Source organism: Cydia pomonella, chromosome 2 (assembly GCF_033807575.1).
Source record: "Cydia pomonella isolate Wapato2018A chromosome 2, ilCydPomo1, whole genome shotgun sequence".
NCBI classification, from domain to species: domain Eukaryota; kingdom Metazoa; phylum Arthropoda; class Insecta; order Lepidoptera; family Tortricidae; genus Cydia; species Cydia pomonella.
This window is the reverse complement of record NC_084704.1, coordinates 8,269,433-8,294,479: the sequence shown is the minus strand read 5'-3', so window position 1 is coordinate 8,294,479 and position 25,047 is coordinate 8,269,433. Positions and strand designations below refer to the sequence as shown.

Sequence of the window (25,047 nt, the reverse complement as noted above, 5' to 3'; positions counted from 1 at the left end):
ACTCACCCTATCTACGGCACTGGTGGTTCGGTAACCTGCGGTGGCAGCATGGTTCCATTTTTATCACTTGTCACTACGCCCGTCACTTTCGCGCTTACATACTTGTTAGAACGTGACGGGCATGGTGACAAATGATAAAGAACCGACCATCTTAGCCCTCCTACAGTGCAATCATGAACTTCAGGCTAGTGCAACGCGAATTTATCACAACTGAATGTTGCCCGTTGACCGTAAAAAGCACTTTAGACCTAATAAACTCATAGAGTTGACTAGTATAGTGTGTTTTCACTGGTTTACATGATTACTTTTTCATTCTATTTTAATTATAAAACAATTAATAATCCATTTATTAAATAGGTAAACACTTATATTTAAAAATGGCATATATTTGAAGTAAACAGATTTTTCTTATGAACGTCATACTCTTCAATACAGATGCACTGCTGTTGTGCTAACACTGGATTGACTTAAATATATATTTATATCCATATATACATTGTATTGCACTGAGATTACACCTCCATCAAATTTATATTAATTGACCGCCATTATGTATATTTCTATAATTTAATTATATGTATTTATAAGTATTGCAACGACGGTAATATAAGAATAAGTTGAAATTCTAAAATACAACAGGACTAGATGATATTAGTTATAGAACTGGCAGTGTTACGGCTGTTCACTATATTCACCGTTAAATGACTCGTCTATTTCTGATTTACTTAAAGCCCTAGTTGGCCCTAAATAGTATAGCTTTCTACAATAAACTTACGATTCAATACCGACCACAACCAATGGAACACATCCTGTGCGCTAGCGTGTATTAATTCCTGCTACACGCTTTTGGTTTCTAGACCCTTATCATTCCTCGCTTATCATTATCGCCTACCCTATATGATTCACACCTCATAATTAGAAAGAGTGCATAATTGGTTTTTTCGCAAACTACTTGCAATGAAATGTTGACATGACTTACTTCAAATTATGTCCGGAAATACTACGTATCCGGTGCGATGAGAGAAGATGATATATAAAGGAATTTCGTACAGCCTTACACCCTAGGTCTGTAAAGCAAGCTTCTTTTGTTTTTAAACGTCAATTATGACACGTCTTGGCATTCAACCATCAAATACTAGTAGATTTGTAATTTATTTTTATCTGTGTAATAATAAAACAAATTGACAACGATTTATTTTTCACCACACTAACTGCTAAAGGCCCTCTTGACTGTTTAAAAGCTAATGAGAAAGTTGTATTTTATTCACATGTGGGGCAAAGTAATCAGATGCAATTTTTTATTTTATTTGATTATGTTAGCTGGTAGAATTGACTTATTCTACCAGCTAACATAAGGAAACAACTCACTCACTCACACAAAAAAAAAATCAATAAAAAACCATCATTTAAAAGTCATTACATGATGATTTTTGATTGATATTTTTATGACGGTCATTCGGGTTTGATTTCATTTTTTTAGAATTTAGTTAGTATTTTCCTCGTGTTGGTGAAAAAGTTCACTTGGAGGTAGGGAGTTTGCCTTAGTAACCCTCGCCACGCCCAAGATTCCACTTCTCGAAACACTCGTTACGCTCGTGGTTCAATTTTGGAATCTTTCGCTTGCTCGGTTATATTAGCACGAGCGGTTAAACAACAACTTTTTCCCCTTGTAAAACTAATAACTATTATTTCATTGCAAGTTTGAGAAAAGCACTACACATGTCGAGTTTAACAATAATTTTCATATTTTATTATTTTTTAAATATTTGCATGTCTTTGTTCTTTTTTTCTCAAATATGCCTTTTGTACCATGTTTTAGTAAATAAATATCTGATTCTGAGGAATATGAGGCGTGAAAAACATTAAACCGACCACCCGAAATTCTTAAATCTCGCGACGGCACATTTCTCCCTCGCTGCGCTGAAGAGCTCACCAACAGAATGAACGTGTCCCTCGACTAAACAGGATGTTTGGCTTCTGCCTTCCGTTATAATTAGATAATGAAGAGTTCACAGCCGCGGGGCCACGAGGCCGGCCATGAGGTCGAAGGTGTTGCCGTCGGGCGCCACGGCCACGCCGCCGGCGGCCGTCAGCACGCGCAGCCAGCCCGCCGCGTCCACGCCCACCACCGTGCCGGCCACCGGGGACGGCTCGCCTTCGCGACGGACCTGGATCTTCTCGTTGCTGAAACAAGACAACGTTATACTACAAATTACATACACCGTAGTCAAAACACATTGACGGTGCGGAATCGCAGTGATACGTGCGAGCGAGATGTCGCTGTATTATTATTTTTATTTAGAGACCAAACAGTCATATAAACATATCAAAAATTCAATACAAACGTTGGACCGCAACAAAAGGAAAACACAACAAAAAGACCTGGAGGTTCATAATTACAAATTATGTTAACTGAAACAGTAAAATTATAGCTAATGCTTATTATAAGCATATAAAAATAACTGATATATGTACTTAGGTACTAAAACAACTTAAGTTTAACTATATTTTTTATAATACGCGCATAGCGTTGTCTCGCTCAAACATCGGAGCGACGTGCGATTCGGATCCAATATACTGGATCGCCCAAAGACGTAGAGTTTATGGCATATCACTGCGATTCCGCACCGTCAGCGTATTTTGAGTAACATCACTGTGATTCCGTAGCGTCACCGTTTTTTGAGCAGCGGTGTGGTCGACTTTTAAATCAACTACTATTGGCTAAGTTGTGTAGTTGATATTAGTGGTAAATGATATGATGCCATCGTCTGATGTCCGATCCGATATACTACAGTATGTGTATCCAACAGTGAACAATACCTCACCAGGAATTTGACTTTTACAGGGTTGTTGTTGTTATAGTGCTTCTCGACTCGTGCAGCCAGTACTGGTAGTACTGCTCCCGGAAGGCATCCACGCTGCCGTCCGAGTCGATGTACTCCAGTTAGTCCTTCCAGTTAACTCGCCAGAAACTTAACTACTGCGGGTATAGTGCTACTCGACTACTTACTCGTGCAGCCAGTACTGGTAATACTGTTCTCGGAAGGCATCCACGCCGCCGTCAGAGTCGATGTACTCCAATATCCTTTCTAACTGCGAGCAGTACCGCGCCAGGAACTTTTCTATCGTCATTGGAGCTAGGGTGGTGCCGTGTTGCTTGTTGTGTTGCTCGATTATTTGGTTCACGCATGTGGTTGGGACTATGTTGGAGATGTTTACGCCGGTGCCTGAGGAATAAATAAATATCAATTACTACTGATGCCATCTGACATTTTGGATGGATAATTTTGGTCAAATAGTTCTTAGACATGTTACAATCCCTTTCCAGGATTTTTTACCGGAACAATATCTGCAGGGAGTGTCCGACGTGTACACAGCCTTACGTGAGTTTTAACCCGTTTGAATTAGTGCGAAAATCTTACCAGCCAAATGTAGTAATAGAAATTATTTTTTCACGCCACTGTTCGGAAATGTGGCAATAGATGGTCTAAAACCAAGCTGGAAAGTAGGCAATAGCTGTAGCACCTGAACCACCACTACTACATGTTTCATTGTTATCATCATCTGTCATTGGTGCGGTAAAAGGTCTTTTTTTGGCTCAACTTATTCCTTCAAAAATAAAATTAGTTTATTTATAGGACTATTAAAAAAAAAAGAAACGTCAAAACCATTCCGTTCAAGCTTAAAGTGTTTTTACTTTCTTAGCTGTTTGTGGTTTTCTAAGTTTAGAGTCGGTTTGAAGCAAGCAACAGAAAAACGCTTCTTAAAAGTGATGAAAAAATTGGCTTAAAGGACTCGCATCCAGGCCATAATTGTAATAAAAATGATAAAAAAGTAAAAAAAGGCGGGATCGGAAAATACTTACTGAATTGGATAGTGTAAGTTGTGTTTGACTAAAAATATAAGAAACACGTATCTACGCTATAAAAATGAGTTCTTCTAGTGAAGAAAATATAAAATTCCCTGGCAAAAATACATCGCTTTCTTTCAACAATTGGCCTCACGCCAATATAAATATTAATTTCTATTAAGTACTTATAGTTATGCAAATGTTTTCTTATTTCCTCGCAGTAGTCTTGAAAAGCACTATGTAATGCCTCGGTCGGAAACGCTAAAGATGGACTCGTATTATTTGAGGGCCTCCACTAATGTGTCGGCCCTCAAACTCACTCGTCCATCTTTGAGCGATGTTCCGGCCTCTCCTACAATGTACTTTAAAATTAGAGAAAAACAACACAAGGAGATGATATCCTAATATAAAATTTACGAATGTTTTCTAATGTTGAGAATTATAGCGTACGTACCAATGTTACAGACAACGTTGTCTCCGGTGACGTTGGCAATGGTGGTGGTGCCTCCGATCTTCACCTCGCGCCCGTAGTAGATGTCGTTCGGCCATTTTATTCTGTTATCATCAAATTAATAAGTATATGAAATCTAGTCAACTTTATTAAAAATTTTACTAAAAACACAATTGAGATATGTGCCGTAGCCCTTTACATGTAACGTATAATATGTATGAATAAGATAAGTACATACTTAGATTGTAGTCAACACGCAGTATTACTGTTCCTAAATATGGTTAAATGAAATAGTACAGTCAGCCAAGAAAGTGGTTTACTTTTCGACCCTATTACTTGACAAATAGAGTCGAAAGCGCGCGGCCAGCGCGGCCGCGTGCTGCACCAGCGGCAGCGTCGGTGATGCCTGGCGCCACACCTGTACAATGGAGCGCACACGAGAGTGTACGTACCTTATGTCGAGGTGCTCGTACGCGGGCAGCGCGCGGACGGCGGCCAGCGCGGCCGCGTGCTGCACCAGCGGCAGCGTCGGTGATGCCTGGCGCCACACCTGTACAATGGAGCGCACACGAGAGTGTACGTACCTTATGTCGAGGTGCTCGTACGCGGGCAGCGCGCGGACGGCGCGCACGGCGGCCAGCGCGGCCGCGTGCTGCACCAGCGGCAGCGTCGGTGATGCCTGGCGCCACACCTGTACAATGGAGCGCACACGAGAGTGTACGTACCTTATGTCGAGGTGCTCGTACGCGGGCAGCGCGCGGACGGCGCGCACGGCGGCCAGCGCGGCCGCGTGCTGCACCAGCGGCAGCGTCGGTGATGCCTGGCGCCACACCTGTACAATGGAGCGCACACGAGAGTGTACGTACCTTATGTCGAGGTGCTCGTACGCGGGCAGCGCGCGGACGGCGCGCACGGCGCCCAGCGCGGCCGCGTGCTGCACCAGCGGCAGCGTCGGTGATGCCTGGCGCCACACCTGTACAATGGAGCGCACACGAGAGTGTACGTACCTTATGTCGAGGTGCTCGTACGCGGGCAGCGCGCGGACGGCGCGCACGGCGGCCAGCGCGGCCGCGTGCTGCACCAGCGGCAGCGTCGGTGATGCCTGGCGCCACACCTGTACAATGGAGCGCACACGAGAGTGTACGTACCTTATGTCGAGGTGCTCGTACGCGGGCAGCGCGCGGACGGCGCGCACGGCGGCCAGCGCGGCCGCGTGCTGCACCAGCGGCAGCGTCGGTGATGCCTGGCGCCACACCTGTACAATGGAGCGCACACGAGAGTGTACGTACCTTATGTCGAGGTGCTCGTACGCGGGCAGCGCGCGGACGGCGCGCACGGCGCCCAGCGCGGCCGCGTGCTGCACCAGCGGCAGCGTCGGTGATGCCTGGCGCCACACCTGTACAATGGAGCGCACACGAGAGTGTACGTACCTTATGTCGAGGTGCTCGTACGCGGGCAGCGCGCGGACGGCGCGCACGGCGCCCAGCGCGGCCGCGTGCTGCACCAGCGGCAGCGTCGGTGATGCCTGGCGCCACACCTGTACAATGGAGCGCACACGAGAGTGTACGTACCTTATGTCGAGGTGCTCGTACGTGGGCAGCGCGCGGACGGCGCGCACGGCGGCCAGCGCGGCCGCGTGCTGCACCATCGGCAGCGTCGGTGATGCCTGGCGCCACACCTGTACAATGGAGCGCACACGAGAGTGTACGTACCTTATGTCGAGGTGCTCGTACGCGGGCAGCGCGCGGACGGCGCGCACGGCGCCCAGCGCGGCCGCGTGCTGCACCAGCGGCAGCGTCGGTGATGCCTGGTGCCACACCTGTACAATGGAGCGCACACGAGAGTGTACGTACCTTATGTCGAGGTGCTCGTACGCGGGCAGCGCGCGGACGGCGCGCACGGCGCCCAGCGCGGCCGCGTGCTGCACCAGCGGCAGCGTCGGTGATGCCTGGCGCCACACCTGTACAATGGAGCGCACACGAGAGTGTACGTACCTTATGTCGAGGTGCTCGTACGCGGGCAGCGCGCGGACGGCGCGCACGGCGCCCAGCGCGGCCGCGTGCTGCACCAGCGGCAGCGTCGGTGATGCCTGGCGCCACACCTGTACAATGGAGCGCACACGAGAGTGTACGTACCTTATGTCGAGGTGCTCGTACGCGGGCAGCGCGCGGACGGCGCGCACGGCGCCCAGCGCGGCCGCGTGCTGCACCAGCGGCAGCGTCGGTGATGCCTGGCGCCACACCTGTACAATGGAGCGCACACGAGAGTGTACGTACCTTATGTCGAGGTGCTCGTACGCGGGCAGCGCGCGGACGGCGCGCACGGCGGCCAGCGCGGCCGCGTGCTGCACCAGCGGCAGCGTCGGTGATGCCTGGCGCCACACCTGTACAATGGAGCGCACACGAGAGTGTACGTACCTTATGTCGAGGTGCTCGTACGCGGGCAGCGCGCGGACGGCGCGCACGGCGCCCAGCGCGGCCGCGTGCTGCACCAGCGGCAGCGTCGGTGATGCCTGGCGCCACACCTGTACAATGGAGCGCACACGAGAGTGTACGTACCTTATGTCGAGGTGCTCGTACGCGGGCAGCGCGCGGACGGCGCGCACGGCGCCCAGCGCGGCCGCGTGCTGCACCAGCGGCAGCGTCGGTGATGCCTGGCGCCACACCTGTACAATGGAGCGCACACGAGAGTGTACGTACCTTATGTCGAGGTGCTCGTACGCGGGCAGCGCGCGGACGGCGCGCACGGCGCCCAGCGCGGCCGCGTGCTGCACCAGCGGCAGCGTCGGTGATGCCTGGCGCCACACCTGTACAATGGAGCGCACACGAGAGTGTACGTACCTTATGTCGAGGTGCTCGTACGCGGGCAGCGCGCGGACGGCGCGCACGGCGGCCAGCGCGGCCGCGTGCTGCACCAGCGGCAGCGTCGGTGATGCCTGGCGCCACACCTGTACAATTACATTGTAAAACTAGAAGGGCGCGCCTTTTATCGATATCTCTTATTATTATTATTAGTGATATCTACTTCGATTTTATTCATTATTTTAGATGTTTGTTGTTGCTTTGGAATTTTTTTTTTTTAAATTGTGTACAACGATACATTACTAGGTCTAAAAAATTCTCGGGTCTATTTTAACAATCGAGTTCGTCTCGTTTTGTTACTTTGGCCCACTAATTTAAACAGCCCTTATTGTCGCCATTCATTTACACGACTTTCACGATTTTCAGACGACTTTTGTCACTTTTGACCTACATGTAAGAAAAAATAAGAATAGGCCCCTCCCCCCGTAAGAATCTAAAGGAAAAAAATAGGTACACGTTTGGATAGTTTGTTTTTATGTTTCTGAAAAATCATTTTTGGTACGTTTATTTGTAGATTTGTACCTTCAAAGGTACTGGAGTCTAAGCAAACTATGCAGTAGTTGTGGAAGTACTATTTGAAAAGATATAATTTCATATAAATTTGAAAATTTTCGCATTTTGTGATCTTACGTAAGAACTATGAATGAGGAGGGATGGGAGGTGGCCATCCCCTTGTAAGAAAAATAAGATGTTTGACCCCCCCCCCCCCCTCCTAATTCGTCTTAGGTAATAAATGAATGGCGCGTGTGTACCAGGTGTCCAAAATCCTCTTAAACGTATAATATTTTGCCTTTCATCTGCCTTTTAGGCAGGCAGTGGCCTCGTGCAGTCGTCTGCCAGCAACCACGGCCGCCACACCGTGCGCCAATGGAAGGCCACCTCAACAATATAAGGTTCAGTAATATTTGACCGACCTGTAGCGATATACAAGCTTGTCCGGGCACAGTGATCCAGGCGTTGCCGCCGCGGCCGCGGCCGATGGTCTGGCGGCGCGCCACGGCCGCCACGCCGTGCGCTAATGGAGGCCCGCCGGTCACTGCGTTGGTGGTAGTTAGCGTGTCCGCGTAGATCACAAGTCGCCCCAACTCTTTCGATGTTAGGTTCTGGAAAGGATTATACAAATTCACTTCTAAACTACACACAGTAAACAGTCTTAAGTTGTGCAAAGGCGTATTAAATTTCATAAAGGGGATAGCGCAATTTTAACACGTTAGGCATCCAACTCTGAGGGCAGGTCTGCATAGTAGAAGACAGGGCAGGTCTACATAGAGTAAGGGCCCCAAACGCCAATGACCTTCGACCTGAATCCCTTAGTTTTCTAATGTTTTTTTGTAGCTTATCATATTTACAGCAACGGCTGTAAGCAATATAGTATACCATGATAGGCGCTGGTGGCCCAGCGGTAAGAGCGTGCTACTTTCAATCCGGAGGTCGCGGGTTCAAGCCCCGGCTTGTACCAATGAGTTTTTCGGAACTTATGTACGAAATGTCATTTGATAGTTACCAGTCGCTTTTCGGTGAAGGAAAACATCGTGAGGAAACCGGACTAATCCCAATAAGGCCTAGTTTATATCCTCTGGGTTGGAAGGTCAGATGGCAGTCGCTTTCGTAAAAACTAGTGCCTACGCCAATTCTGGGGATTAGTTGTCAAGCGGACCCCAGGCTCCCATGAGCCGTGCAAAATGCCGGGACAATGCGAGGACGAAGTAAAAATAAAATAAAAATAAGTGTTCATATCTTTCAAAATTCGGCAGACCAGAATGGAGATAAAAGATTGAAGATGAAGAACCGATAGCCGTTTGTCTTAAAATTCTTTCAAGAGTGCAAATGTAAGAGTAAAGACTCAAAACTAGTCAAAAATCGATGAAAACCACGGGGAGCCCCTTAACAAATGTAGACCTTACGATCATTGACCAAAAATATGACTCCGGCATTGGAAATGCCGATCACACTTTCACGGTAGCTCAGCTACAACCTAAAACTGACAGTCGGTTCTAGATGTACCTAACGGTGTAAAAGAAGCTCTGGCCCGTACACCACTAATGCGTGAACCCCACTCCTCGCTACACTAATAAAATTTAAATAAGTAGGTGGCCTTCACATTGGATGCGGATAAGCACGCTGCTCCGGTATGCGAACCGGACATCGCTATCGACGTGCTTAGTGCTGTCAGATCACATACAAGAGCGGCGTGCTAGACTAATGATAATATGATTATTATTACATTATAAATAAATAAATAATTAATAATTTATTTTTAATAATTTGGTTTTTCTCAGAAACGCGTAACTTTTCAGGATTGCCATAAAACAAACCTAACCTAACCTATCTATACGATAACCTGAGGAAATTCCTGAAAAGTTAACGGTTTCAAAGTTATGACTAATGATAATATGACTATCATTATATTATGACTTTCAATAATTATGTCAAACAAAGGGATCCGGCGATCCCTCATCAGTGTCATAACCGCGGTAGACTCACGTCGAAGTATTCAACGGTGGAGAAGTGGTCGGGGCACTCGTAGACGTGCACGGGCAGGAAGTCGGCGGCGGGCGCGCGCGCCTCCGCGTCGCCGCGCAGGCACCACTGCAGCGCCAGCCCCGGCAGCGCCTGCAGCCGCTGCGCGCTGCCCGCGCACCAGCCCTCCACCAGCGCCAACTTTTGCTACACCACACACGAATACTGTATCAGCTGAGCTGTACCAGTCCATCACAGTCTTTATAGCCGTAGACGTACTTTATCCTTCCTGGGCTTTCTGACAAACAGTGCTGCCGCCAAGAAAGTGCTTTTCATACACGTTTAAGTCTTTGCAGCGGAGCTATTCATACTGCAGCGGAGCACGACGAAAACGCGTCGGGCGCTTGGACGCAGCGATCAGTTTTCATCGCGCCTCTACTCACGCAGCGATCATGCTCCGCTGCTATGTGAAGAACCTTTGGAGGCCAACGGTTTCAAAGGGCTAAGCATACAATTATAAATAAAATCATATACATTAGGTACATGTACAAAACTCTTCGTTTTTGGCGACTGCACTTTTTGGTAGATGCATTGTCTACGGCGACGCAGACTACACCTTCTGGACGTTTTTCATCAATAACGCAAAATGAGGCTCTTTAACAAACGTTATTTAAGACAACTCTTAATTGCGTTGCTTTGCTCGTCTATCATCCTGTATGAGTGACAGTTATGGGAAAACTAAGCCTCATCTTAACTTTAATACAAATATTGCGTATAACGGCAAGTAGCTCTTTCGAATATTTTTAGACTGCTGAGTACTTTTAGATAGAGATTACAGATTTTGGAATCCTCCTGTAGTGACAGTCTGTAAACATTCGTTGCTTTCTGAGGCTCAATATATAGCTTTCTAATTCTGGCATTATTAAAAAACTCATTCACATCCATGCGAATTAATAAGAATAATATTAGCTTTTTATAATCAGAGTAATGAATGAATTATAAAAAATACGGATGGTATTTGTTTTGACGTCTAGAAAAATGTATAAGTAAGTGATAAATTAGCCTACAGCTAAGAAAAAATACAAATTTAGACAATTGGTGCAAAAGTCAAAGATGTTATAAAATTACTCGGTTGACTTAAAACAATCGTGCTTAGCGAAAATATTGGCTCTTACCTTATGAAAGCGTAAAGCGAGAAAGAGTCGTGCAAAGTAGACTTTAGTTTCATTATGATAATTAATTTTGTAAAAATAAACAACTGTTAAACTACGTGTAATCTAAGCGATAAAAAAGCATAATATATACATCACCTGGGATATTGAGAACAATTGCTGTTGTATTCATTAGATTATTAGAATCAACTTTGAGACGTAAGAGAAACTTTAATAAATGGATATGTTATATCTACTGTTATAATTATAGAATATAACTACATTAAATACCTACGAAGAGTTTATAGTAGGATCCACTTATTCGGTCATCAAGTTACCGAGACGTGTAGGCTGACGTCTAGGACGCCGCATGAGGTCTATTGGATACTAAGTTACAGAAATTACGAGTATAGATACTTTTTATTAGTTCTATTGTTCGTTAATTATGAATAGTCTCAAGATCCCGGTGACACCGCAACCAATGAGCAAACGTGTACGCGTCTCACCGGCCATCACACCGTCACGTGGCCGGGGCCCGCGCTGGTCGACGCAGGCCACGACCCCTAACGGACAACCCATTATACACTTAAAGGCTATTGTCAAAAGATACAATTTTGAATGACAATTTCTTTCCTCGAAGTTCTGGAAGAGTCGAGAGTCAGTTTTATTACTTGCCGAGCGCTTCCAGCTCTCCTACAATTTGTGTGAATGATGTAGTAGTTATGCTACATTTTGGTGCCATGAACAGATAATTTCAGTAGCCTCGTTGGTCATATCCTACTCGACAAAATTAGGACTTTGACGTTTAGCTTTAAAGTTTTTGGGAAACTCTAAGACCAGATTATAGAAATATTTTTGCCTGTTTTTATAAATATAGTTTCCTAATTGGAAAAAAACTTGTTTTAAGTTATTCGATCGGTTCGGTTGCAGACAAAGCTTGTAGATATAGTGTAACGGGTGTGACTTAAATCATTACTTGATTCTTACTACAAAGGCAGCATTATTGTGTAACATCCTGACAGACAAAACATTAAGCAAAAGTATTATTAACAGTCACCAATGGCGTTCTAATCTTAACACAATCTTCATTTTGTTTAAATGATCGTGAAAATAAATAAATGACGGTGTATCTAGAAAGCATAATAAACATATTATACATATTACATATACTTATATTGAAATAGTATATTGCGTTTAATCTCAATCCAAGAATCAATCTAAATTATAATGCAAGTATAATGTTACCTACTCATTCTGTATGTACTTATACACAAAGATGGTTATATTTTATGCAAAAAATGAATTCAACATTAAAAATAAAAATTAAACGTAACGTGACGTTAAAAATGTTCGGAGTGAAAATAAAGATTAAGTTTTCGCATTAAATACAACCGTCTTGGTTCAGCAATCACTACTATAATGGCGATGCAATAAACGTAACATGATAATGTTCAAGTGTAAACTCGGTCTTACCACGTGGTTCCCGAGGAAGAATCCCCTGCTGTACTCAGGCTGAGTGATCTCGCGCGGGTCTCGTACGTGGAGGTCGAGGATGTCTCCGAGGATCTTGTGGATGATCTCCAGGCGAGCCTCGTTGCTTTTCACGCCTTCGTCGGCTAGGTAGTCGCAGGGGTCGGCTTCTAGGTGTATCTAGATTAGGAAGGAGTTGGTATAAGGTTGAAGGAGATCCCATCAAAAACATTCTCATGTAAAATGTTGCCAAGAGGAAACCATAAGGCTAGCACTGTCAAAAAGTTGTCAGATCTCTTGTAGAGCCAAGCTTCTAACTCTATAACTTAACTTCACAAACTGTACACCTAAGTTAAAATATATGGCTTGGCCGTTTTGCTACCGTCATATGGGCGTAAGGTAAGGTTATTTTTTATTATACAATACGTCTAAAAGGCCTAGTTACATATTTAGACTAAGGTGTAGAGTTTGTGATCTGGGGGCATCTTTTATACAATCTGTTTTTTTTACTAATTCCCCATACAAACTTCAACCCATTTTCCCCCCTAACGCCCTTTTCCTACCCCTTTTCACCCTTACGGCTTGATTTTGGGGTTACAAACTATTCTATAGCCTTACACATAACAAAAACGATCTACTAACTAAATTTAAATTAAATCGGTTCAGCGGTTATTGATTCCCCATACAAAACCACCCCCCTTAAGGGCTAAAAATTTCAAGTATTTGATTTTTTTGTTTTTGTTTGTGTACTAATACTATCCCAGATACGAAATTTCAGCTTCCTAGGACTTCAGGAAGTACCCTAAGGGTTTTGATGATCATCAGTGAGTGGGTGAGTCAGTGACGAAATCGGGATTTTTTAGATATGAATAAAATCTAAAGTATGAGAGATATGCAATTAAAATTTTTTACAATTAATAAGCCCACTATTTAGGTTATATACCGAGAATTTTGTTTATATGGTATAATCCAAACCCAAGTTATGAGGGTTCAAAAAAAAGGACGATGCGCTTCGAGAAAAGGTAGGTAGTGCCTTTGCGCTTCGCTTTGCTCGTCTTGGCGGGGGCACTACCGTACCCGATAACGTCACTCGATATAACGATTCACTCCCTAGAACGTCGACATTTGTTGGCAATAGTTGGTTTAGGTACTTTAATAATAACTCTTTATAGCATCAAAAAATGCCCGGTCCCTTAAGTGTCGCTATATGTATAGTTAGAGCGAGGTGGATTTAGAAGTATTTCTACAACCTATTCAATGTAAACAAAAAAATCACGGGGCCCACGTTATTCAGCTACTTAATAGAACATTTTATCAACTATAGAATTATGTCATTAACCGCATTGCGTCATGTGTTTTTACTCTTTTAAAATCCATACGGAATAAACTATATATTTCATGGGTTTGATGCAAAATTATTTAAAATCCATACGGAATAAACTATATACTCGTATTTCATGGGTTTGATGCAAAATTATCTTAATGCATATGCATCTTGTTCCGAGCAGTCGGATTAGTAAGCGTAGAAAGTAACTCCACATCCTGTCATACAAGTCCGACAAAAATGAAGAATTACAGCGACGGCATGCGCCACGTCTCCTCGGGCGCCAGCAACTGGATGTCCAGCTCGTGGTCCGGGTGCTGGACAATATACAACATGAAGTACTGCACCTGTGAGAATATGGCGACGCCGCTGTTGGTGAGGTCGGTGGCCTGCAGCAGCGACGGCGTGCGCCACGTCTCCTCGGACGCCAGCACCTGGATGTCCAGCTCGAGGTCCGGGTGCTCCGTGTGCTGGACAATATACAACATGAAGTACTGCACCTGTGAGAATATGGCGACGCCGCTGTTGGTGAGGTCGGTGGCCTGCAGCAGCGACGGCGTGCGCCACGTCTCCTCGGACGCCAGCACCTGGATGTCCAGCTCGAGGTCCGGGTGCTCCGTGTGCTGGACAATATACAACATGAAGTACTGCACCTGTGAGAATATGGCGACGCCGCTGTTGGTGAGGTCGGTGGCCTGCAGCAGCGACGGCGTGCGCCACGTCTCCTCGGACGCCAGCACCTGGATGTCCAGCTCGTGGCCCGGGTGCCCCGTGTATTTGGACGGTCTATAAAATTCAATGTGCACTTCTATATCCGGATAACAACAACTAGCTACACTACTTTTTCACTACTTACTTAATGACTTCAAATATGTAGGTATGTTTCCCTTTTTGTAACTTTTATGTGTCATAACATAACATTAATGAAACTAGAAAAATAATTGTGACTATTATTAAAACATCATCTTTGAAAAGCCAAGACAAAATCGAAAAACCAAGCAGCCATGACTAAATATGTTACAATGCTTTTTTTCTGTATTTTGGTGATAGAAAGGATTTTGTTACAAATGAGTCCATGGGTATGTAGTGAATTAAAGTAGTAATCCAATCTGATCGTGCTTAGGGCTGTTTTGAGGATAATATTAAATATCAGCGTGCATTGGTTTCATTTGAATAAAGCATGCAACATTGTCACGACCATGACATTCCCAAATCAAAAGGCCTTAAGTAACGGGGTCAAAGAATTACCTTGATAGCTATAGATACAGCCGGGTATGTATGTGGTTGTAAAGTAAGGCATGACATTTAGAGGGTACAAGCGATAATCTATTTCGCACCAATTAGAATGCTGGTATAAGATTCATCTACAAAAGTTGTTTTACATAGATCATTACAGTTCGATTATACGCCGTATCCTCAGTATCATAGCGTTTTATTTTCAATGTCAAAATGAATAAGTTTTCAAATATGGTGTATCAATAATTAGGCTTCGCTTGCAACCATATTGTAATACAAAATAATTAAGATGCTTTGTGGAACATAGCTTTTAAGTGAGCTTCCAAACACTACAAGCAAAATATTATACTCGTATGTACTTAAGGATATTTTAAAGATGCAAATATGTACAATTTGCGTACCGATAAATATTAGCTTCCTGACTTGCTCTGCAAAACGTATATAGATAAAAGTAAATATATTAAACATACTGTTATAGGCATAAATACAGTGTTTATACCTCATAGGAATGAAAGCCATATTGATAAATAAGATACATTGCTTTCAAAGTTAGGCATTATCGCGTTGGATAGCGGGGTATTTATTAAATGTAAACACACAAACGTGACTCCGTAAACACTAAACAAACCAAAGTCTAGGCTATGGGATCAAAGAGTCCAATCTTTAATGATATCATGAAGAATGCAGATCAACCATCAGTTAAGTAAAGTTGATGCAATAGGACATTTAAGGACACCTGAGTGGAAATAAGCAGATTTTTTTAGATGTCTATATTTTAATAACTTTTTCCCACTGATTTTAATCGTTTTGTTGGCTTAAGATGTTTCAAGAGCCGCGTTTCAGACAGTTAATTTTTGGCAACTGTCGCCGATGAAATGGTTTGTCAATATCAATGGAGACGTTACGTGATAGGACAGAAATTTAATGCATAAATAGGCAAAAAGTTGAAAGGAAATATATATTCGTGTAAACAGTAAACTATGTAACTTACTGTCTGTCGCTTTCCGTGGAAAACTGTTTCTTTGCTGGCGATGCCTGGTAGCAGAATATGTGGTGCTTCATCTTAACGGACTTCCACTTGTCAAATGTGAATTGTACTACTTCGTTCTCACGAACCTTGAACAACATAAATTAAATATTATTTAGATTAAGCGTTTTTTACAGCTGGGTACACACAACTACTCATCGGACACTACTTTGGAAACTTACGATCGTAGTACTCGTAGTTGGACGACTTTCGAAAGGGCGAGTCAATTTTTTCCATAAGCGAGAGAGACCTTTGTTCAGCGAGGCTGGAGGCTAATAAATAAATAAACATAAAGTGGGCTAATAAATAAATTAGGAAATATGAAATTAAATAAAAATAAATAAACATATATATATATATATATATATTTGGGGAAAATCTTACACAAATCGACCTAGCCCCAAATTAAGGGTACTATTAGGGGTACTAGTCGACGATATACATAATAATATGGATAAATATATACTTAGATACGTATGTAGATATTGTAGATAACATCCATAACCCAAGAACAAATATTCATGACAAAAACACAAATTCATACCGGGATTCGAACCCGGGATTTCCTCCTTCGTAGACAGGGGAAAGCTTATGATACTTAGTGCATATAAAACATAAGTTCAAAAATGAAGCTGCCTGCTCCCAATGAGGCGAGAGGATGTTACGCAATTACCACCAAATGATTTTAGTGTTCTATTCTATAATTATATGGAAAATCGAACGAGGCGTGTCACAAATCTAATCCATACTGTTATCCGTAATCCGTTAGGCTTCTTATTACGCTTGGCTTCGTTATGTAAAAGTAAAGGAGCATCTTTTTTAGAATGGAAATAATAGGTGTGTCCCTTGGCCTTGGCAGTCTTGTACTAGTAGTAGGGCAGCACGGCGTGAAGCAGGTCGGAGCACAGCGCCAGCAGGTGCGCTTGCAGTAGCGACCCACGATTCCAGCTCACCTCGGCAGTCTTGTAGTAGGGCAGCACGGCGTGCAGCAGGTCGGGGCACAGCGCCAGCAGGTGCGCTTGTAGTAGCGGCCCACGGTCCCAGCTCACCTCCGCAGTCTTGTAGTATGGCAGCACGGCGTGCAGCAGGTCGGAGCACAGCGCCAGCAGGTGCGCTTGTAGTAGCGGCCCACGGTCCCAGCTCACCTCCGCAGTCTTGTAGTATGGCAGCACGGCGTGCAGCAGGTCGGAGCACAGCGCCAGCAGGTGCGCTTGCAGTAGCGGCTTACGGTCCCAGCTCACCTCGGCAGTCTTGTAGTAGGGCAGCACGGCGTGCAGCAGGTCGGAGCACAGCGCCAGCAGGTGCGCTTGCAGTAGCGGCCCACGGTCCCAGCTCACCTCGGCAGTCTTGTAGTAGGGCAGCACGGCGTGCAGCAGGTCGGAGCACAGCGCCAGCAGATGCGCTTGCAGTAGCGGCTTACGGTCCCAGCTCACCTCGGCAGTCTTGTAGTAGGGCAGCACGGCGTGCAGCAGGTCGGGGCACAGCGCCAGCAGGTGCGCTTGTAGTAGCGGCCCACGGTCCCAGCTCACCTCGGCAGTCTTGTAGTAGGGCAGCACGGCGTGCAGCAGGTCGGGGCACAGCGCCAGCAGGTGCGCTTGTAGTAGCGGCCCACGGTCCCAGCTCACCTCCGCAGTCTTGTAGTATGGCAGCACGGCGTGCAGCAGGTCGGAGCACAGCGCCAGCAGGTGCGCTTGTAGTAGCGGCCCACGGTCCCAGCTCACCTCCGCAGTCTTGTAGTATGGCAGCACGGCGTGCAGCAGGTCGGAGCACAGCGCCAGCAGGTGCGCTTGCAGTAGCGGCTTACGGTCCCAGCTCACCTCGGCAGTCTTGTAGTAGGGCAGCACGGCGTGCAGCAGGTCGGAGCACAGCGCCAGCAGGTGCGCTTGCAGTAGCGGCCCACGGTCCCAGCTCACCTCGGCAGTCTTGTAGTAGGGCAGCACGGCGTGCAGCAGGTCGGAGCACAGCGCCAGCAGATGCGCTTGCAGTAGCGGCTTACGGTCCCAGCTCACCTCGGCAGTCTTGTAGTAGGGCAGCACGGCGTGCAGCAGGTCGGAGCACAGCGCCAGCAGGTGCGCTTGCAGTAGCGGCCCACGGTCCCAGCTCACCTCGGCAGTCTTGTAGTAGGGCAGCACGGCGTGCAGCAGGTCGGAGCACAGCGCCAGCAGGTGCGCTTGCAGTAGCGGCCCACGGTCCCAGCTCACCTCGGCAGTCTTGTAGTAGGGCAGCACGGCGTGCAGCAGGTCGGAGCACAGCGCCAGCAGGTGCGCTTGCAGTAGCGGCCCACGGTCCCAGCTCACCTCGGCAGTCTTGTAGTAGGGCAGCACGGCGTGCAGCAGGTCGGAGCACAGCGCCAGCAGCCGGCCGCCGTCCAGCAGGTGCGCTAGTAGGAGCGGCGCCGCGCGGCCCACGCAGCCCGCCACCGCCACCAACGCGCAGCGCCCGCGCCACGCACCTGTCTCCAGCGCATCTCGTGTCACAGAGTATATCGTGTACCTGTATCATAGATGAAAAGGAACATTTAGAAAACGGCTCAAAAACTTAAAAAGAATATTACTTATTAGGAAAAAAATGGTTCGTAAAGGTATGAAAGGTGTGCTGAATTACGTAACGTGTTACGACCAGATTACGACTACTTTATGAGGAAATGAACTAAAAAGAAATTATTGCACATACATTTAACCCCTTATGTTCCACGGACACGATATCACGTAAATATGTATGTAATTATTATCTCAAAGATTTGTTTACATAATAATACTTTTAAAATGCTGAAATCGTTCACACATTAATAATAATAACGATGTTTTGAGGTAGGTACGAAAACTTGGGCACAAAACATTGACATTATATTCCTATTATCAGCAATACTCACCTATCTGCATCCAAAACTTTTCTAAGAGAAGCTTCTAAATTATCTCTAGCAGCTATACTATCTGAATATATCAATATGTTTGGTGATTTAGTATTGACTAATGGACGGGAAGTTTTGGCAGACTTTGGTATGCCATGAGACGGAGAGCCCTTTGAATCTTCCTTCACTGGACAGCTTTCTATCTGGGGCTGCGACTTCTTAGGCCCAGACGAGCTCACTATCCTTTTATGTGTGGTCACAGACTTAATTTGGCTTGATATGTTGAGTAATGAAGCTGACAGGCAACTTGTCCCTTTCTTGAGATCTAATTTGAGACTAGATTTCTTAGGTGTTATATTGTGTTGAATTTCCACTGTTACATTTTCAACAACAATCTCTTCTTGTGGCTTTGTTTTACGTTCTGGAGATTTATTTGGGGTTTTAATTGGTTCCGCCGCTAAAGTGTCTTTTTCGTCTTCTTCTGTGAGGGATTTTGTGGTGTTGACACTTACATCTGCTAGAGACACAGTTTTTTTATTCATTGTTGTGGTATCGACCATGTTACTGCTGCCACCATTCATTTCTATGACGGTACTATTACATTCAGACTTAACATCAACTACTTTGGACAGTTTTCTGAGCAGAGCTGCATGCACAGGCCAATGGAATTCCCCAGGCGGGTTTTTTAAACCATGTTGAATGTCACTTCTGAGACTTCTCATTGAGGCATCAGTAGCTTTATTTGGTTCCCCTGTAAGCTTTACAGCTGGAAAGTATTTAGATACAGTTGAAGAAAATGTGGTAAAAATCATCTTTATGATTGCATAATAGGTAAATCTCTATACTGATTTGGCTTTGATATCCAGATAAGAGGAAATAGTTTCATCTTACAGTCTTAACAAATATTACATACTTAATCACATAAGTTGCATTAGTATTTTTTTATACCACGTCAGTGGCAAACAAGCATAGCCTGATGGTAAGCAGTCACCGTAGCCTATGGACTCCTGCAACTCCAGAAGTGTTACATGCGCATTGCCGACCTTTTACCTGTACACTCCTTTTTTGAACATTAGTATTACTAATGATACTAATGTTCAAAAAAGGGTAAGGGGTAAGGTGTACAGGTAAAGGGTAATGTATATATTATATTGTAAGTCAAAGCAATTAGCTATTTAATAAATAAGAATAAAGTGTAAACTTACTCTGTATCCTTACTACTGGCAGTTTGTGATCAATTAAAAACTCATCACTACCAACAAAATGAAATCCGGCTGCACTGAGATTCTCTATGTTTGTTTTGAGTACTATGGCTAAATGAGAGCTGGCTTTCCACGCCACTGGTAAGCCCATAGAGTCCAGCTACAAAAAAACACTCTACATTTTAGATTTAGATATTTAATAGGCAAATTAGACAATGATTTCACATTGTGCCATATTATGTTTAGTACAGTCAGCAGTAGAAGTAGCTAAGTCAGCTAAGAGGATAAAGTGTTTAAAATGATTTGCAACTTTATTGAAGGAGAGCAATACCATGTTTACAATACCAAAATTTACTAAGCAGTTATCTGCTTAGTAAATTTTGTAATAAAATTTCTTGGGTGTGAATTGTACAAGGTGGTGTGAATGACATGTGCCACAGTCACCCAGTGGTCTATATTTAAAAAGTGTCACATTTCACACATTGTTTATCAGTAACAAGGTTACAAGTTGTAAACATGTTTTCTCTTCAAAGATAAGGTTAATTTGTTTTATTTTTACAAAAGAAACATGGTTAATTTGGGATGAGACTGTCATTGCTGCACACAAGATTAGAAAGACAGCAACCAATTGGTTAAAAAGTAGATTTTTTTTTTATTATCGCACATTGTACTGAAAATAGGCATAATATTTGGAAACTATTCATAAGTTTCTAATTCTAAATCAGTAAAATTAAATTTACATTATGCTAGGATTACTGTAAGGTACACAGATTTATCATGATTGATATCTGCTTTGGTATAAATATGCAGTAAGATTAATGTTATAATGTATTTTTACCATTATTAAATGATTTGCACTTAAATCATGTGGCTCCATTTCACACTCCAATAACACTTCAACATCAAATTCAGTGATGGGAGACTGCTCATCAGAGCCCAGAGGCAGCCCTCCCGCACATGTCACCCAGTCACTGATCTCAATACACTGAGCCGGCTTCATACTGCATATCCTGGTTGCATTTGTGTAATCTAGCAAGTCACATAAGTATGCATTCTTCGGATTTGTGCAAAGCTTGGAACTTAAGGTAGGTGTTTCTGCAAGATAATAAAATTTTGACATTACTTTTTTGTTATATGAGGTTATGACCTCAGGCCCCTTAGCATGAATGGCTTAACAAAATGAACATAAAAAAAAATGACAATAAATAAATAAATAATTAATAAATCAATAATAAATGGACATAAGGAGTTAAACACTACAATGCAAGTCATGCTAAGCAGTTAGAAAAGATTAGATCCTATGTACATGTCTGATGTACAAAATTATTTTGCAATAAATAATAAAAACTACTAACTGATAAAAGTAATAAAAACTTTAGGTAGGTGCTTTGATTGTAAAATCTCATGAATCACATATGTAAAATATATTCACCTGCAGCATTCTCAGGCACTTTGCAAAACGCAACACTTGTATTCCCACTCAGGAACTCCAGGAGCCGCGCTCGGAATGATCTGATGCGCCAAGATTTTATAAAGGTCATTGCTATATAAATTGGTGTGAACAACATGATCACCACCTGCACGACACCTCAACACTATCAACACAAGTTTCCCAACATCTATGTGCCTTTACTAAAGCCACTTTTAATAAAATCTACGGCGAAATTGGGTTATCGATTCTAAAGTCCATCGATGGGATACAATGTTTATATTGTATTATTTAATATGAAAACCGAAAGAACAACATCAAAATTTTGGAAACTAATAGAATAATTCGTTCATTTCCAAATGGCAAGTATGGTTTATACGACTTATTTGATTAATATGTAGTATTTAATTATTATTTCTAAAATTCAATAAGCATTTCGTGCGAGTCTCGAAAGAAAGACAAACTCCGTTCTACGCTATGTGAATGCGCTTGACTTGAAAATTTTATAATCAAGCCAATGATACTATACCTAAAACAATACATCACACTTAAAAATAATATTTTATACAATTACTTTATTTACATTTTATAGAATAATTAATGATAAATCAAGTTAAGGCAGTAAATTTAGCAATTATACAAAAGATATAACGTAGAATGAAACGCTACGATTATGAAACTGTCAAAATGACTACGGGTGCGTTCAGATATTACCACATTTATAGGAATTAAGGACTAATTATATATGTTGGGCCGTTGCACGATCGCATTTATATCGCCTGTCACCAGTGGATCATTGACTTAGTACCAAAGAATATAATACTCACTAGGAGAAGAACGCTATCATCATCATCATCACAGGCCTTTGCGTCTATTGCAGACGATTTAAGCATTGCTGTTTAGACAACGGGTTTGGTGACTGTGGAGGCCGATGCGTGAGCGGCACGACCTCCCACATTTTTGGCAGAAAAAGCTCATGCCACCTGAGGTTCCAGTCCCGATTTGCTTTCTGCGACACCTTCTGCTATCTAACGTAGTAAACCAGGATTGGTCGCATAGCTTTCTCCCCTCCACAACACGCTTGCGCCATCCATCACGGTCTTCAGCTAAAGTTTCCCAGGCATGGTGGTCGATTTCAAATGCTGACATGTCTCGCTTAACACAGTTTTTAAAGCGCAGCATCGGTCTTCCAACGTTCCTTTTAGCATACGCAACTGCACCAAGCAAGACACGTCGAGGTATTCTAGAGGATTCCATCCGGTGCACATGCCCCAGCCACCGCAAGCGTCTCTGTTTGAGAAGAGCGGCAAGACTGGGCAGCTGCGCTTTTTCAAGAACCAGTATGTAACAGAACGAAAAGCAATTACTCAAACCCCGGTAACGTTTAAGTCATACTGAGCAACTTTACTATAGGGCCAACACTGAAATCATGAAATAAAAAATTGACTCTCCCATAGGAAATTTCAACACCAGACTAGCAAAGTAAGTAAGTAAGTAAATATTCTTTATTGTGCACCATACATTTAAAAATAGACAGGAAATGAAAAAACACGTAAAAGTTAGGTAACAACAGGCGGTCTTATCGCTAAGAAGCGATCTCTTCCAGACAACCTTTGGGTAGCAGGAAACTATGAACTTACAACATTGAACGGGTAGTGCCGATATACATATAATTCAACAAAAAGAAGACGCAAACAATATAATACATACCTACATACTAATAAAATAAATACATATATACATACATGCCTTTGCCATCATGAACCGTTCAAGATCAAATTCTTTATCTTCATCAAGCAAACAATAGCAATTACAGAATAACAAACCCCGGAAGCTTAACAATAACAAAGAAACAACAACAAACAAACGACAACAACAACAAAAGCAACAACATGAAAACCAAACATGCTATCAATGGAACCACTATCAAAGGTATACCACATTAACAACAAATTCAAATGAGAACAAACTCCCCAAGCCGATTGGTCATCGTGGGGACTGCGACCAAAACCCTTCTACAAACACAATACATACTATACATACTAAACATACAAAGCCTATCAAACCCATCAAGCCTAAAAAGTGTTTAAACGTAAATAACGGCATAAATACAGAAACATATAATCAATACAACACTAACAACACTAAATTAAGGATAGCGTCCTACAATGCAAGAACCCTAAGATCAGAAGATAGATTAGAAGAGCTACTTTACGAATTAGACAAAGTCACATGGGATGTTGTTGACCTTTCAGAAGTTCGAAGACAAGGAGAAGAGTGTATCAAACTCCAGAATGGGCATACACTGTACTACCGAGGGGATGACAATGTCAGGCATCAGCATGGAGTCGGTCTCTTGATTCATAGAAAACTTAGTGATAACATCAAATGTATTGCCTCAGTGTCGGAAAGAATAATATATGTTATACTCCAGATTACAAAGAAGATTACACTTAAAGTGATACAAGTATATGCACCAACTAGTACTGCATTAGATGTGGAAGTGGAAAAATTCTATGAAGACATAAGTGCCTGCATTCGTGACAACAAGAGCACATACACAGTAGTAACTGGGGATTTCAACGCAAAAATAGGTGCAGAAAGAGATGAAACAGAAACTTTTATTGGCAAATTTGGCTTCGGATCTAGGAACTCCCGCGGAGACATGCTGGTTAACTTTATAGAACAAGAAAAACTGTTCCATATGAGTTCATTCTTCAAAAAGAGACCAGCTAGAAAATGGACTTGGATATCTCCGGGAGGAAAATATAAAAACGAAATTGACTACATTTTCTGTAGCCATAAATGTATAGTACAAGATGTCAGCGTCCTAAACAGCTTCTACACAGGAAGTGACCACCGTATAATCCAAGCCACTATATGCATTAATACACGTTTGCAAAGATATGCCTCGTTAAGGGCGAAGAACATAAAAGTTAATACAGTCCAACTTAACATGTGCAAAGATCAGTATGAACAACGGCTGACTCAAGAGCTAAATCATTTAGATGAAGACTGTGACCATGAAGCAATTATTCAGAACATACAAAATGCCCTGTACAGGATAGCGCGAGATTTAACACCTCAATCAAAAATAAATTGCCAAAAGTTTAAGACTGAGACCCGAGACCTTCTAGAAGAAAGGAGAACTTTACTACGAGAGGGCAAAGGAGGAACAGACTACTTTAAAAACCTTTGCACTAGAACGAGAAAGCAGGTCGAAGCAGATATTGAAGCATATCGGGAAAAAACCGTTAAGCATATAATAGACAAGTATCAGGGTCCTAAAATATTTCGTAGAGCTTTAAAACCAGGAACGCAGCAAATCACTAAACTCTTAGATGAAAATAACCAACTTAAAATAGAGCAAAAGCAACTCCTTGAAATAACACATAAGTATTATTCAAAGTTATACACATCCCAAAATCCCAAACCAAGAGGAGTGGCGAAACGAAAAATTATGAACGTTGGCTCTGAAGATGTTCCGGAAATAACAACAAGCGAAATCGAATATGCTCTCAGAAATATGAAAAATGGCAAGTCACCCGGCAGTGATAACATCATTATTGAAATGGTAAAGGATGGAGGAGATAGAGTAAGAGAGCTACTTAAAACGGCTTTTAACAAATGCTTGGAGGAGCAAAATATACCCGAGATTTGGAATTGTGCCACGGTCATCTTACTTTATAAAAAAGGCAATAAAGCAGATTTAAACAACTATCGTCCCATCAGTTT

At 43.3% G+C, this 25,047-nt stretch overlaps 1 protein-coding gene across 1 annotated transcript; it reads right to left on the bottom strand.

The window, feature by feature from the left end:
* Nucleotides 1–1,173: 1,173 nt before the first annotated feature.
* Nucleotides 1,174–22,329, bottom strand: LOC133533022 (uncharacterized). Its single transcript, XM_061871937.1, has 15 exons — nucleotides 21,316–22,329; nucleotides 20,722–20,978; nucleotides 19,887–20,043; nucleotides 18,703–19,447; nucleotides 18,128–18,323; nucleotides 15,795–15,919; nucleotides 15,205–15,231; nucleotides 13,915–14,353; nucleotides 12,247–12,423; nucleotides 9,647–9,829; nucleotides 8,077–8,265; nucleotides 7,142–7,248; nucleotides 4,305–4,405; nucleotides 3,011–3,227; nucleotides 1,174–2,184 (listed from the first exon to the last, which is right to left on the bottom strand). Exons 1-15 carry the CDS (start codon nucleotides 21,449–21,451, stop codon nucleotides 2,010–2,012), a joined length of 3,231 nt encoding a protein of 1,076 aa, XP_061727921.1. The 5' UTR covers nucleotides 21,452–22,329; the 3' UTR covers nucleotides 1,174–2,009.
* Nucleotides 22,330–25,047: the final 2,718 nt, after the last annotated feature.

Excerpts from the sequence above, each read along its gene's own strand:
- LOC133533022 (XM_061871937.1), bottom strand. The coding sequence starts at position 21,451 with ATGTTGTTCACACCAATTTATATAGCAATGACCTTTATAAAATCTTGG. Across the intron at positions 20,044-20,721 it reads GTGCAAATCATTTAATAATG|CTGGACTCTATGGGCTTACC; the intron begins GTAAAAATACAT and ends GTTTTTTTGTAG. Across the intron at positions 15,920-18,127 it reads CCTACTACAAGACTGCCGAG|GTTCGTGAGAACGAAGTAGT; the intron begins GTGAGCTGGGAC and ends ATGTTGTTCAAG.